This window comes from Dendrobium catenatum, unplaced genomic scaffold (genome assembly GCF_001605985.2).
Source record: "Dendrobium catenatum unplaced genomic scaffold, ASM160598v2 fragScaff_scaffold_1548, whole genome shotgun sequence".
In the NCBI taxonomy this organism is placed as follows: Eukaryota; Viridiplantae; Streptophyta; class Magnoliopsida; order Asparagales; family Orchidaceae; genus Dendrobium; species Dendrobium catenatum.
The window spans coordinates 700775-717140 of NW_021320010.1; the positions used below are offsets into that span (position 1 = coordinate 700775).

General features: G+C 39.1%; 1 protein-coding gene across 3 annotated transcripts in view; it reads right to left on the bottom strand.

The window, feature by feature from the left end:
• The window catches only part of LOC110109570 (gamma-secretase subunit APH1-like), a 27154-nt gene extending 11125 nt beyond the window's left edge, over positions 1-16029 (bottom strand). For all 3 annotated transcript variants that reach the window (XM_028700517.1, XM_028700516.1, XM_020840706.2), the window contains exons 1-3: positions 15807-16029; positions 15407-15562; positions 15171-15256 (exon numbers count right to left, since the gene is read on the bottom strand). In XM_028700517.1, the coding sequence (XP_028556350.1) occupies positions 15171-15256; positions 15407-15562; positions 15807-15919 (355 nt within the window). In that variant the 5' untranslated portion in view covers positions 15920-16029. The remainder of the gene's footprint in view (positions 1-15170; positions 15257-15406; positions 15563-15806) is intronic.
• Between the last annotated feature and the right edge of the window lie 337 nt (positions 16030-16366).

A 16366-nucleotide genomic window follows, 5' to 3' on the forward strand; every position in this document is an offset into this window, starting at 1 on the left:
GAATTCATCTCAGTAATTAAATTAGAATCTTCCAATTTTAATTTCATTGTGTTCAAGGTCAGATCAATCTCTTCCGGAACCAAATCAATGTTGTCCAGGCAGACCTTCTCTAAAGGGATATCGTTAATGATATTAGTCTCAAGAGGGGCTAAGGTCTCCAGGTTAAAAGGTTCTAGACCTCCTAAATCAGGGTTTAAGTCCGGCAGGGGGTCTAATTCAATCACTTCAGTTTCATCCTCAAAGAAGTCTTCGTTATCATTAGCATCCACGAAATGGATGCACTCAGTCTCAGGTTCAGGGAACCTCTTCTCCTTAATGTTTTCCTTTCTTATAATCATATTTGCAGGGTCAAGAACTGGGGGGAGGCTAAAGGTTGACTGCGATGGTTAGAAGTAGGTCCAAGTGGGGAGTCATAAGAGATTGGTCTAACAGAAGGCCCAGTAGAGGGTCGGCCACCGGTTAGGTGAAAACCTATAGGGTAGGACAGCAACTCTGATGTTACTAACAGATGGGTGACCATAAGTAGGGGAAAGGTATTTTAATCCAAGTTCTCGTCTCATGTTTTTCCAATCGGAGGTAGGGTATTCGCCACGAGACTCTTTATGATCTTCTAACCTCATCCAAAATTGGAGAGCGCTACCGATCAGGTGTGACCTAGCAATGCTAAACTGGCGAGAATTAGGGATTTCATGCGATTCAAAATAGTCCTCTAATTGTCTCACCCATTCCCTAAAGTAATAAGGGTCCGAGGAACCATCAAAGTAGGTAGACGGTAATGTGGCTCAAAGTGAGTTCGTTGTGGCTTAAACTCGAGTCTAGGTTGAAAAGCAGAGTGGGATACATAATTCAAGTGGGGATAGTCAACAGGTTTCTCCGTCATAATTCTAGTCATATTGCCCACTAGGTTAACAATGTCATCTAAACGCTTTTGGAGTCTTATCGGGTCCATTGGGAAGCGTCAAGTGACACTCAAGGATGATTGGGTGTAAGGGACAATACTCTACGAGGAGGAAACATACCTATGACTTGCTATAAAGTGCAGGAAAATAACGGGCAGCAAGCTACAAAGGTGGTTTAAGAAATCTAGGCAGTTAGGAAGGTGGTAAAGTTAAGGACAGCACCTAAACTCGAAGAAAACAAGCTTCTAATGCCTCTAAACGGTGTAGTGAATGAGTGGACAGCAAATTACAGCTGTGGGAGAAGTTGTTCAAGCAATTAGATTAACGTCTAGGGTGAGGACAGCACTTACAACTAAGGTAGGAAGCTCCTATATGCTGCTGGAATGCTATGGACAGCAACCTAACACAATGACTCAAGTTGGCTAAGTGTTTGGGACAGGTTGGGAAGGTTGGACAGCAACTTGTTAAAGGTTTAGGGTCACCTAAATGTCCCTAAATATTGCAGGAAAAGATCTGGACAGCAAGTATTTCAAGTGTAGCAAGTGACCTAAACACTTAGATGAGGTGGCAAGACTAAGACTTCACTTAGGTGATGAACTAAACTTGCTTATTATGACAACAACATGCATAAAATATTCTGGACAGCAAAATAAAACAGGAAATTCTTATAAAATAAGCAATGGTATGCATGCAAATGAGCCACACAAATGGTAACTAACTTCTTAGGAACTTCTAGCACAAGTAAAGCATGCAATCCATGCTCTGATACCAAGATGATGTGAAACGTACATGCGATGGAGTTACTTTAAGAAATTAAAGAGAGCAACTTTAACAAAATAATCCAAAATAAAATTATCACTTATAGCAAAAGATTGATCCTTGGAGTTCTCAGTTTTTAACTTGCTTAGGCAAAGAAGAGCGCAATCAATCAACCAAACAATTCAAGAATACACAAAGAATAATTGTAAAACAACGACAATAAATAAGAGTCCACGATTTAATAATGAGAAGTTTCACCTTTGGAGTCCATACGCTCAACTAGTCTAGGCTTTAGCGGAAGAAGAGTCTCCACATTAGAACCGAGGTCACTCCGAGGAAGAAGGAACCTAAGATCGTCGTTCTTGGATGGGTGGCCGGAGTATGGAATTCTGGACAGCGATTGGGGCCTCCCGGGTGAGGGTGTGGTGCAAGGAATCCTGCAGAATTGTTGGACAATAACTACGACGTCATCCCGGACAATTATGCTTGCTGAATTTGATATTAGTGGACAGTGGGCTGCAATGGTGATCTCTCCAATTCACTGGACAGCATTTGTAATGGCAGAAAACCTGTAATAGCCCTTGGAGGGCTTCAAGACAGCAACCGGGGTGACTTCAGGCCACAGAGCAGTGAGAAAACTGGGTTTGGATCTTCTTGGCAGCAAGCTGAGAAGGGGAAGACCAGCAAATTGGATATCTGGGACAGCTGGAACGTGGAGCTCTTGTGCAGGAGTTTGGTGGCTTGCACCACGCCACCGGTACAACTCACAAAGAGATCTCCGGCGAACTCCTCTTCAAGAACTCACAAAGAGATCTTTAGAGGCTTCATGAACTCACAAAGAGAATCATCAAAATAAAATTTTCATTTTTCCAAAACTAACTATTACAAGAGAATGGCCATATAAATAGGCCTCACAATGACAAAGAAAAACAAAAGACTAAAATACCTCTTAAGCTACAATAGCTACCAAATACCCATAAGGGCAAAAAATGGAAAAACATAAAATAAAAATAAACTACTACATAAAATGATGAAAATACAGATCATGATCGTGGCCGTCGATCTCCGGCATCTCCTGAAGGTACATGTGTCGAAATCGCTGCCGATGTCCCCATCAAAATCACCTTCTAGATATTGTATCATTGTAGGCAAAAATCTTGTAACCCGAAGAATATGGGTGCTAATAAATGACTCAACCCAACAATTTAAACCCGAATAAAAAAATCCATGTTCTGATTGACCCAATCATTACTTAGGTCAGGTTCAATACTAAAATCATAACCCAATCAATTTTTAATTCACATTTAGGTTAGACCAAAAATGTAGAATTAACTCGAAATAAACCCAATTATCATTTTCGTCTAGCTTAAACAAGTAATTTTTGGGTTAAACGGGTCATGTTTGAGTTAACAGGCCATACTGAGCTAAAAATGCTACAGGATTTTTATAGTAAACGGGTCAAACGAGTCGGGTTCGAGTTAGGAACGTTCAAGTCAGTTAGGTTTGAGTTTTATGCTAGTTAACCTAATGTTTTGGGGTGGGGTGGGGTGGGGTGAGGTGATTCCCCCTCACACGGCGCTCATACCCTCTCCACCTTCACTCAAATCAGCACACAAGCCTCCCATCCCTCTCATTCATGATCTCTCCCTCACACTCAAGCTCCTCTCTCATTTTCATTTCCCTCTCTGCTCTCTAAAAATTCCCGAACCACTGACGACAAAGACAGGAGTTCACTAGAAGGCAATTTGATGGGAATCCGATCTCTACGTAGCCCAAAAAAACAACAATAACGAAGAGAAAGCAAAATCAACGAGAAAGAATGAGATTATGAGCTAATTTTATTGATATCGACACAACAAACCAAGATGCAAGTTAATCTACTATTCGAGAGGTAGACCGACTCTCCACAAATCCTAGGCGCAGATAGGGAGAAGTTAAAAAAAAATACTCCAAAACATAAAATCACATAATAAAAATAAAACCACATAATTAATCCTAAATAAACCTTCCAAATTTCTTACAAAATCTGAATTCCAATCAACCATCTTTTCCTAAATAAACCTTCTTAATTTCATCCCAAATTTGAATTCAAATCAGCCCTCTTTCACTAAATAAACATTCCTAATTATCTCCTAGTTTTGATTTTCTATGGTAAGTAATTAATAGTAGAATTAGTCCCCATTGAGCCCCCCACCCCCCCTCTCTCACATGACACTCATACCCTCTCCACCTTCACTCAAACCAGCACACAAGCCTCCCATCCCTCTCATTCATGATCTCTCTCTCACAATCAAACTCCTCTCTCATTTTCATTCCCCTCTCCACTCTCTAAAAATTCTCGAACCATCGACAACAGAGACATGAGCTTAGTAGAGGAAGACAATTTGATGGGAATCCAATCTCCATGCAACAAAAAAAACACAATAGCAAAGAGAAAACGTAGCAAATATCAGTGGGAAAGAAAGAGGTTATGGGCTAATTTTATTGATATCGGCACAATAAACCAGGATACAAATTAATCTACTACTCTAGAGGTAGACCAACTCTCCACAAATCATAGGCATCGCTAGGAACAACTTCAAAGAAAATTACTCCAAAACACAAAATCACATAATGAAAAAAATAACCTAATTAATCCTAAATAAACCTTCCTAATTTTCTCCCAAATCTGAATTCCAATCAATCATCTTTCCTGAAATAAACTTTCTTAATTTCATCCAAAATCTGAATTCAAATAGCCCTTTTTCACTAAATAAGCCTTCCTAATTATCTCCTAATTTTAGTTTTCTATTTTAAATAATTAAAGGTAGAATTAATCCCCTTTGAGCCCCCCTTTCTCCCTGCTCGCTCCCACATTAGTGGGGCCCATAAGGCTCTTTTGCCCTCCAGCTAGACTAGCCCCCCTTATTAGGGTCGAGTTGATTGGCTGGACTGGCTCAACCAGTCTATCAATACTCCCCTTCCAAAGAGTCACCTTGTCCTCAAGGTGGAATGAAGGAAAACTGCTATTGAATCATCCGATATGGTTTTCATGTTGCTTCATAGTAGGGCAGATCATTCCACTCAATCAGCACTTCTCTAGCTCCTCCAGTTGTCGAGCAAACCATTAGCTCCAATATCACCTCCATTTCCTCTGCCAAGATCATTGGTAGCGTCGGTGATGGATTGTGGTAGCTAATAACTTTCCTCAGCTGGGACATATGGAATATTGGGTGTATGGTGGAAGTAGGGGGGTAGCTGCAAACAATAAGTCATGGCACCAATCCTCTCCAGAACCTCATAAGGCCCATAATACCGTGGAAATAACTTTTTCATTTCTTCTTCGAGCTAAAATCTTATGTCTGTGAGGTCAAATCTTTAAATACACCTTATCAACCATCGCGAACTGCACATCCCTTTTATACCCGTCAACCTGCTTCTTCATAAATTATTGTGCACTCAGTAGGCGCCGCTATAGCTCTCCCAATATTCAATCTCGTTCCTCCAGCTACTATTCCACTGATGAAACTGCTCTTGGTCCCATAGTATACCAAGTGAGGAGGCTCTTTGCCATAAACTATGATGCACCGACACTTCTCCTCAAAGAGGCGTGCAGTGTCTGACACGACACTCCTCCGACACGTGTCGGACACACCGAAAACGTGTCCGATTAAAAAAATATTAAAAACAAATTGGACACGCATGTCCGACATGCGTATCTTAAATATTTTATAATTTTTTTTAAAATATAATTTCTTATATTTTGCGAGATTTAAACTAAATTTCTTATTTCCTATCTATAACATCAAATCAACGTCTGCATTTAATATCCATTCATCGAATATTCTCATTTTCATTTCTCTTTGACATTGAAGGTATTTTCATCTCCTCTCTTTTTGCACAATTACAAATCTTTCTCTTGTTGAACCAGAGTTGAAAGCAGTGATATTCAATGATGATGATATTGAAGGCAAAAAATAAACCTCTAAAGCTAATCCTAGTAGTTGAAGCTTGAATGCTTGATATTGTAGGAAGTGATTATTTGCTTATATTTTTGTGGTTGTACTAGATATTTTGTACTAAATATTTTATATTATAAGCTAGACAAGTTATCATGTCATTCATTTATTATTGTTTGTCATTTTTAATAATATATTACATTAATATATATACACTATATAAAAAAATGTATTGTCGTGTCCGCGCCGTACCCGTGTCCTATATTTTCAAAAAAAAACCGTGTCCCGTGTCTGTGTCGTGTCGTGTCCGTGTCGCCGTGTCCATGTCCGTGCATCATAGGCCATAAAGGACTTTGAAGGGAGTAGTTTGTGCTACACTATGGTAGGATGTATTGTACCAGTACTAGGCGCAAGGTAACCACTTCACCCAGGTCTTAGGTATTTCTAATACAAAATATCTCAAATAAGTCTCCACACTTATGTTCACCATCTCGGTTTGTCCATCAGTCTATAGATGATATGATATACTTCTCTTTAAAATGATCCCCTACATTTGAAATAGCTCTTTCCATAAGTGACATAGGAACACCTTGTCTCTATCTGACACTATAGATTCTGAAATTCCATGTAGGTGGACCACCTCCTGAAACAGTCGTGTATGGGTGTCGCAGGAAAATAAAGTGAGCATACTTGTTTAGCCTATCCACTATTACCAAAATCACCAAAAAACCCTCCGATTTTAGCAAACCTTCAATGAAATCCATGGTTATCTCTTCTCACACCTTCTATGACAAACCTAGAGGTTTAAGCAACTCATCAATCACTATAATAGGAAACTTATCCAGCACAGTTTGCTTGTTCAACTCATGGTAGTCAACACAAACCTCTATCATTTTTCTTTTTTCACTAATAGCACTAAACTAGAAAATGGAAATGGACTGAAACTAGGCCAAATGATCCTTGCCTCCAGTATCTCCCAGATCAATCTCTTAATCTCATCCTTCTAGATTTGGGGATAATTGTACGGACGAACAGTGATAAGTGAGACTCCTTCCTTCAAAATGAAAGTATGCTCATTTTCCCGTAGTGGAGCCAAATCCTGAACTGGCTGGAACGCCTCTCAATACAGTTGTAGGAGTGGTTAAACCATATATGGTGCTTCTATCTCCTCCCCATCCTCTTCTTCTTCCAAACTCTACACCTCCACCAAAAATTCCACTCCTTCGCCCTGGATTGCCCTCACCATGGTTTTGAGTGAAACCATAATTTTGGACAAGCTAGGATCCCTCTAATAGCCACACTCTTCCTCCAAATCTTGAACTCCATTGTTAAAGCCTTCCAACCAATCTTGGTCTTCCCCAAATTCTACAGCCACTTCATTCCCAGTATCGCATTTATGCTCCCCAAATCCAATGGCAGAAAGTCTTCCAATACCTAAACCTCTAAAAGGATTAGGATCACCTCTTTGCAAATTCCTCTACTATCTACTTTTCATGTTCCAAGCATAACCCCAAAACCCCCCATGTCCACTAATTTCAGCCCCAACTAATCCACCATCCTATTGGAAATGAAATTGTGGGTAGCTCCACTATCCACCAGTACTACCAACTCCTGATGCCCGATCTTCCCCTTAACTTTCAAGGTGTGGTTCGATGTGAACCTGACCACTGAGTTAAAGGATACCTCTGCAACATCTAAGTACAAGTGATCATCTTCCTCTGCTTCCTCCTCTGCAAATCTTCCTCCTCATCGCAACCTATTAGGACCTATAATAAACAGTCCTTACAATGGTGGCTTGGAGCAAACTTTTCATCACACCTAAAGTATAAACCCTTGGCCCGAATTGTTGATTTAGACAACCTCTTGAAGTTCCCCCTAGTCGTACTCCCTAACATTTATCCCTCAGAGCTTCCTTCTAAATAGACAACATTTGCACCTTTGGTGCCAAAAATGTAATATTTGTGCAATAGGAGACTCTCAAACTGCTGATATGGCTACTCCTCTCTAAAAAGTTCTTATCTTCCACTAGTTGGGCAAACTCCATAGCCTCTCCGAAACCATGTGGTTTTAATACTCAAACAACTGCTCGAACATCAAGCTTGAGCCCCTTCATAAAATTCCACTCTAGCACAGTCTCTGACAACCTTCCCAATCAACTTGAGAAGTACTCAAACTTCACCCGATACTCTATCACCATCCCCTACTGCACCAGAACAAAGAACTGTTCATATAAATCTCATTCCCAACTAGTTCAGAAACGTTATAGTAGACAATCTTTGAACTCACATCATGATCGGATTGGATCTCGCAAGTCTCTCCATTGATAACACGACAAAGCCTAGCCTTATAGACCTAGAGCGGCTAGGGTGTCATCTTCTGTCAACACATCTACAACAAAATATAGCTCCACCCGATAAATCCACCCGTGAACATCTTCTCCCTAAAAAATCGGCATCTTTAACTTTCTCAACTTAGGATCATCATTGCCCCAATTACTTCTTCCTCCTCCAGTATAGCAGGTGTTTTGATCCCTCTCCCCCAAATCGGCTCTCCAATCTTCATCCCAATTTCTTCGCCGACTATACCATTCACTCGTTCCCCTCCTTGAAAGTGGCACCAAAGGTGGCATCTGCTCTTCTTCCCAAAAAATTTTAACCTCCCAATCCTCCATCTAGGGTAGAACTTGAAATTATATAATTCATAATATGGTTAATGTTGAATCCCAAGGTTAATAAACTATTATTTTAAACTTCAAAATATTTGAAATATTTTTCTATAAAAGGTTAAACATCCATATAATATACACATGCTGAATCAAATATACAGGTATGGCTTTCCATTTATTGAAGGAAGACTTCTCATAACTTCATAAATGAGAAAAACCCTAAAATAGTCCCTCGACAATGATTAAGCGCCAAATTTAGCCCCAGTCACACTGCCCCAATTTAGTCCATCAACTACTAAAAATTAATTCAATTTGATTATAGGTCTAAAAATGAAAGTTAAAGTTCACACCAAAGTTAAATCTGAGGACATTTTAAAGTAATACAAGTGTAAGTGATATTACATTTTTATCTAGTTCAATCTTATCACTTAATAAATTATAATAAATACAAAAAAATGAATGAAAGTTAACCTGCAAAATAATAAGGGAGAATAATTAGTAAAAGAAATATTTATAATTAGCATTAAGCTAATAAGTTAGTATGACAAATTATATTAGTAATTACTAATTACCGTCTAGGAGATTTAACTGATTATTATATAACCACCTTTAATTTGAAAAAAAAAAATAAATATCGACCTTAAGTTATACTTGCTTTACCACTAGCACGTACAGTCACAAACCCTTGTTGCTCACACGCTGCTAGTTGGAGATTGTAGTACGTAGGTTCAATGCTTGGCTGCTCACAATTTGAACTTTGCAATCCTTCATTGCTCTTTAGGTTCCTCTTCATGATGCAGCCTTTAGATAATATATAGTTGCCATTGTATGGCCCAAGCATGCATTTTATGATCGGATTGCATCATGTATTGAGCATTTGCACGAGTTAACTGTTGGCTTTGGATGAATATTTTTATACATAATGAAAAATATGTAATCATGATCTAGTATTCACATCTTTAGCACACTTTTTGCACCATGCTTACCTATTTTTGACTGACAATTGTTATTCATGATGAAAGGAAAGCAACCATAATGCAAACTCATTGGAGTATCTAGAAATTTTTTTGTAGAAATTTATGGTTTAGTGTTTTCTAGCTTTATCAAACTGATTGCACCTATACCAATTTGTTTATACCTACTAAGGTTATTGTTCAAACTAGAAATTTGAGAGGAAAAACTTAATTTTATTATAGAAAATTATCCCTATTTATAGATCTATACAATATATATCCTAATAAAGAAACAAATAAATACAAAATAACTTTAATATAATCCTTCCTAAACTAGTTACCCGAATATGGAAGGTATTCTGTCGTGAGTCCTGCATCCCATGGATTGACCACTGTAGCCGTTGGATTTGTTTGTGTTTTAATGATTGGATTTTAACACTCCCCCACAAGCTGGGTAATATATCTATGTCATTTCCAGCTTGGTAATTTGTCACAAAAAATAGAGTTATCAAGTTCCTCGGTGCACCATAGAGCCCTCCATTTGAACAAAACTTTAGGGAAAATTAGCTTCAGACATTGCGGTAGCAAAGGCTAACAATGAAGGCTATATTAAGCAGGGCAGCAATCAAGGTTGCATTGGTTATAGATAGGATAAAAGCAATAAAAAAAAGTCGGTAATGAAGGCCGGTGATGGGAACCTATCCTCAAAATCCGACAATGAAGGCCGATTGAAAGACCAGTATTCCTTAGAATTTTGGCAATGAAGACCGGTTGTGGGAACTTATATTCCTCATAATTCCAGCAATGAAGGCCGGTAGTGGGAACCTGTATTTCTCATAATTCCAACTATGAAGGCCGGTAGTGGGAACTTTGAATTCCTTAGAAGACCAACAATGAAGGTCGGTTGTAGGAACCTGTATTCCTTAGAATTACAGCAATGAAGGCCGGTAGTGGGAACTTAGTACATTTCTTCCAGGTGGTATAGTCCTGCTCTCTCCTTAGCATGTCCAGTCGTCTTCCCCGATCTTTGATCCTGAGAGTGCAAGTGAAGAATATGCATTTAGTTTTTCAAGAGATACCATGATTCGTTTTAGTTATCAATATCTTCTTTATTGAATTCTTGAATGTTGGATTGTGCTTCTGGGTTAGGCTGACTTGTTTCAGTTCTTTGATTCCACTCCTTACTTGGGGGGGGGGGGGGGGGGGGCGGGGGGGGGGGGGGGGTGTTCCATGTGTTTTCCAGCACGTTTCTTTTGTGTGTCTTAATTTCTTGTAATAAATTCACCAAAGTGAGTCTTTGTCCTTGAATTTTGAGGAATCCTTACCTTTCTTCTTCCATGATGATTCTCTGTTCATCACCATTGCTGAACTTTCAACGACCTTTGGTTTTAACATCACTCCTAGTCGACTTTCTTCCGTGCGGATGAGAAAAATGCTTTCATTAAGTGATGGTGTCTCTTCTTTGCCAAGGATTTGGACTCTAACATGTTCAGCATTTAGTACTGCAAGAAAATCATAACCTCTATCTTTTTCACAAAAGTATTTTAGGATCGCAGCATCTTCCGGGCATCTAGTTTCTATATATCTGTAGTAATCAAGTTCTTGCATAGATTTTGTAGAAGGGGCATACTCCGTCACAATCTTACTCCCTTGCTTTGTGCTTCAAACTTTGACTTTAATTTCAAAGATTTGAGCCGCATCACGAGCTTTGGAGAAGCCTGTGCAGCATCCCATATGTCCTATGCAATGAAAAGGAACATGAATGTATCACTAATTTCTGGAGTTATGCAATTCCACAACCATGACATAATCATGGAGTCTGCTTCATCCATGCCCAAAAATTAGTATCTCCTTCTTTTGGTCCTCCTCCGAGGAGGGTGTATTTTTCCTTTCCCCATCAGATAGGTCTTCACAAATTGAGACCATTTTAGCTAGTTCTTCTAATTTAGGCAATATGAAGTTTGCATGCATTAGAGGTCACCTCATCCTTAGTGCACCGTGGCATCCTCAAATTGATCAATGCTTTGGGAAGAGTTAACTTCCATGGTTCTCAAAACCGGACCGGACCGGCCGGTTTGACCGATTCAACCGCGAACTGGTCTGGCGGGCTGTTCGGTTTGATTATAAAACCGGCTGGATTTAAAACCGTTAAAAAACCGGCCCAAAACCCGGTTGAACCGGGGAACCGTCGAACCGGGCGGTTTTTGAAGAACCGGCCGATTCTTAATTTCGCAAATCTCGGCCCTCCATCCACGATCGAGCGCGCGTAGGGAATTTTTAAGGTAATTTATCGGTAGTCTGCCCTAAGCCTGCGGCTTTTCCTTCCCTATTCACTCGACGACTCCAAGCAAGATGAGATCGACTCCTCCATCCACAAGCATAAGCCGAAGCACTCCTCCGATCATCTCCAACCAGCTCAGTCGTCAGTGCACTCCTCCAACCATCTCCAACCAGCCCAGCCGTCGGCGCACTCCTCCGACATCCCAGCCGTCGGTGAACTCCTCCGACCTCCCAGCCGACGCACGATTTACCGTGAGCTATTTCTTTCCATTGTTGTTTGTTTTGGATCCCTACGACTAGAGAAAGCTAGGGTTCTTGATTTTTATTAGTATTTATTATTATCCAGTGATCTCTGATAATCCAATACTTTATGCTTATTGCTTAATGTTAAATTTATTTGGATATAAGTTTTCTTTCTATGTTTTATTTGATTTTTTATGTAACTTTTTATGCCGTTATCATTCCCCTTATAGTTTACTGCATTATAGAAGGTTTCGTAATTCCTGATGATTGTTAATGATGTTTTTACAAGCAAATATCAACGTTAATCTTTCAAATTAACAGGTGTTATTATCTCTTTTACTTGGCTTGCACTTGATTTTGCTCTTGAGAAAGTGAACATCACATTAATTCTCACCTCTTAACTGAAAGCCTGGAGAAAAATAAAATATGTTATTAGAGCAAAATTTATAATTCATTTTATAAATTTTAATAATATTATTATTTATTACGTCATCCGGTTCGACCGGTCAACCGTGAACCTCTCCTTCTTCACGTTCGTTGTCCGGTCCGGTTTTCAAACCTTGTTAATTTCTGACATTAAGATGTCAATTTTGGGTAGAAATGAAGGCTTCAAAATAATCCTCCAATCTTTAGTTTTGGCAATAAAGGATGATTTTTTTCCTCTCGGTTTACTTGTAGGGCAAACCGAAACGACACAACCCTGGATCAGGTAGCACGTGAGGAGCTTCTCCCGCAAGTTTCCGCCCACTTAGCTCTTGCAGTCAGATCTTCCAGACTAGTCTGCACGTCTGCATGCGAGTCTTCTGGTCGACTCGCATCCGCATGGGAAGTCAACCGGAGGGGAGTGGCGTAGGCTTTTTCTACTTCTTTTTCTCTTGCACTCGAGGATCGTCAAGTCGTCAGCAAGACCTAGTCCCGCAAGGTCTTGGCCTCTTCCGTCCGCGAGGCGTCGGTAAAGCTTCCCTCGCAAGGTCTTCTCTTCTTATGCATGCATGGATCAAGACTTCGGGTTCCATCGGTAAAGCTTCGTTTCGCAAGGATCTCTTAGGCGACGCCAAGGCTTTCGATTTCAGCTTCTACGAGGATCGAGGCTTTCGACTTCGTCAGCTCTTGCTTCAGGCTCCGTCCGGTAAGGCTTCGTCAATGGTTTCCTCTTTATTTTCGTCGTGACTCTGATACCATGTTGGAACTAGGAATTTGAGCGGAAAAGCTTAATTTTATTATAGAAAATCATCCCTATTTATAGACCTATACAAGATATCTTAAGAAAGAAACAAATAAATACAGAATAACTCTAATATAATCCTTCTATAATCCTTTCTAAACCAGCTACCCGAATATGGAAGGTATTCTGTCATGAGTCATGTGTCCCACGGATTGACCACTGTAGCCGTTGGATTTATTTGTGTTTTAATGGCTGGATTTTAACAGTTATAAAGCTTAATTACAATATTAAGCAATTATGACCTAATATGTTTGCACATAATTTACCTTTTGACATTTATATTGATCCTAATTTTGATGAAGCTTGGTTGAGATAGTCTCAAGCCTATAGAACATGTTTTACTTCTACAGATGGAATTTGCAATGACAATGGAACCCCTGCACTTGTTATACTTCCATAGATGATCTTGTAAGGAGCTTGTTTATTTTGCATCCACTGTGCCTTCTAGTATTAGCATTAGGAGACACAAGCCTTTTTTTAATTTGTTGGAGATATCATCTACCTTTGAGTGGTTATATAATTTGCTATGAAGAGTAGTTCCACCATTTTCCCAATCACTAATGTTAGTCTCAAAGGAACAATTCTTAACACCTCGGGAGAGCTAAAGCAGCCCATAGAAAATGTTTAAGGATTTCCATAGATTAGCAACTACCAAAGTTGCTATCATCAGGCTTCCACAATGATCATAAAGTTGATTAACTAATGAACTTATTTATACGTTAAGTTCTTTAGAAAATTAAATTGCTTTAATCATTTTACTTTAGTTCTTCATGTCATTAATTTATTTGTCAGTAGTACTTTAGAACTTTTATGGTTTAAAATCCTTATATAAAAGGATCATTTCATGGACAGTTGTAATTATAACATAATGAAATGAAATTTTCTGGTAGCCAAACGGATACTTGACCTCCCCTCTCATTGAAGCTTTGAAGATTCAATTTCCATTATGTTCTGAAGATATGGCACAACCTATTTTGATGATTCAATTATGTATCTTTCTACGCCTCCTGCACTCTTTTCACACATCTTCCTTAAATCAGTCAACATGATTCCCATACACAAAAGAAAAAAAATTCTTTGCAGATAATAGCATATCTACTTGAAGTTCTTTCAATAGGACTCTTGCAAGAGAACATGTGTTAGGAAAATGAAGTAAAGACTATCCGATTGGCTTTCTTTCCTTCCACACTATATGAATATAAAAGGATTGGTTTCATCCCTTTTCATTTTGAATAATCAAAGTATCAAACTCTATGAAGTTTCCACCATCCTGTTTTCTATCATGCATGCATCACGGATAAAGAATCATCCCATCCATTCTTATAGAAAAGACAATATTTGGCTGTCCTCTAACAAGCCCAATAATCAAATATTATGTCAAAAGTTGCATTTATACATCCTTATTATACTCCATTCATTCAAGTAATAGTTCAGCAAATAAGATTTGTTATGCCTACTACATGAAAATGTGGTCTAATAATGATAATTAATTTTTATTGGTGACTTCCCCTAACTCCTTTTTTGTTTGCTTGTGCTTAGGCTGATCTTCTTTTTGTATTGTCTTGGTTTTTATTTTTAGGTGAATTTTGAGGCTCTTAGGTTTTTATCTTTCAAATGTTGTATTTTAGTGAGCTTTGGAGTCATTATGGACTTTTTTTTTCTCATCATTAACGCATAGGCCTCTTCGGTGGGGTTTTATCTAAAAAAATGATAATTAACCTTAGAAAGACATTTAAATAGCATGCTCCTTAAGTATTTTATTTGAATGTTTAGACCACTGTTTAACAACTTATAGCTAAATTCCAGTAACATAATATCTTTCTTAACCTGGTACAACTCCCCTACCATGTTATTCATTGAATAAAAAAACAGTAAACAGTAATTCCACACAATGAATATTCATTACAGCATTGGTTTCGAATACTGATGACAACATCAGCCAATTTTTTACTAGGAAAAAAAGAAGGGGCATGATCCTTCTTTCCAATGCAAGTTAGGTATTAAAAAACAGCCGTCCCGTTCAACAAGCACGCATCTTAGTCTCGGACATAAAACCATTCAAATTTAGCAGATATCATCCGTTACAAAGTAAAACAAATTGATCTAATTATGTAAGGAAGGTTTAGTGCAGCAAGAATGCCGACGCAGTATATTAAGATTTTAAGAATGCCGACGCAGCATATTAAGATTTTAAGAATGCCAACATACCGAGTCCAATCTGCATCTTATCAGTCAGGAAGAGACGAGGCTTAGATTTTCGGTCAGCAAAGGCATTCAACATTTCTTCGAGTTTCCTAACAAGGTTACGAGAATCAATTCTTGCAACATAATCACAACAAAAGCGCTTAGGATCCCGCGCTCTCCACAGAAATCCTCATCTCAAAAGATAATAGCTTGTGCTACACAAAGAAACTAAAGCATAAGTTGTAAACTGTTCGACCTACTTGTACAATTTCCAGAAGACAAGACGCACGCCTTCCTGGAAGCTAACTGATGTGACTATAACAATCACGTAAGCCCACAATGCGGATGACTTAATAGGAAGAAACGCCCTCCATGCTCCCGAAAGAAGAATCAAGCTTACAAGCCAAAAAAGTGTGCTGCAACAAGAAATCACAGCCCCGAGCTTGGATCAGCCTTTGTATATTGTTAGATAAACCCCACAAGAAAAGTTTAAAGAATTTCTCCGGATTATGTCTGAATTTTTTCTAAAATTATGCAAGTTCATATTATCAAAAAGCTAAATTTCATTCAGCAGCAGAATCTTCCCAAGGGACTGTTTAGCTACACGTAAGATTTAACAGCTCTCAAAAATAATAATACAAACGATAAGGGCGAAATTACCTGGAGAGAAGCGTGAGGACGAGGAAGGGTTTCTTGGCGATGACGGAGACGAAGATGGAGAGCGCCGGGCCGAGGGCTATTAGCGCATACCCTAGCCCTGCTGCTACTGTCATTCTCCTCTCTCTCCGTGGCTAACGAGCAGCCACCCGAGTTTCGGTGCCCATCCGGGCAGTTTATTCTAGGGAAAAACGTAGGTAGGGTTTGGATCAACTCAGAACGGTTCGGCACTATTTGATCCAATGCGAATCAGATCTATTTTTAAAAACAGGTCAGTTTTTCATATCTGAATTCAATCTGCTTTGGATTTGAGTTAACCGTCCCGACCCGAAACTTTGTAAATCTTCCACAAGAGCGAGACGGCACCGCGAAATCAACTTGATCTCTGACGTTGACTGCAATTTTTCGAAAGCGAAATCAACTTGACTCAGTCTTTCGGACGCGAAACTTCGACGGCGACGTGAAATTGAACGCGAGCGGACTTTACAGGGACAGCGACATGATTCAACGACTATGAGAAGTGGTGCGAACAAACGCATTTATGCAGGAAAATTCAAACTCAT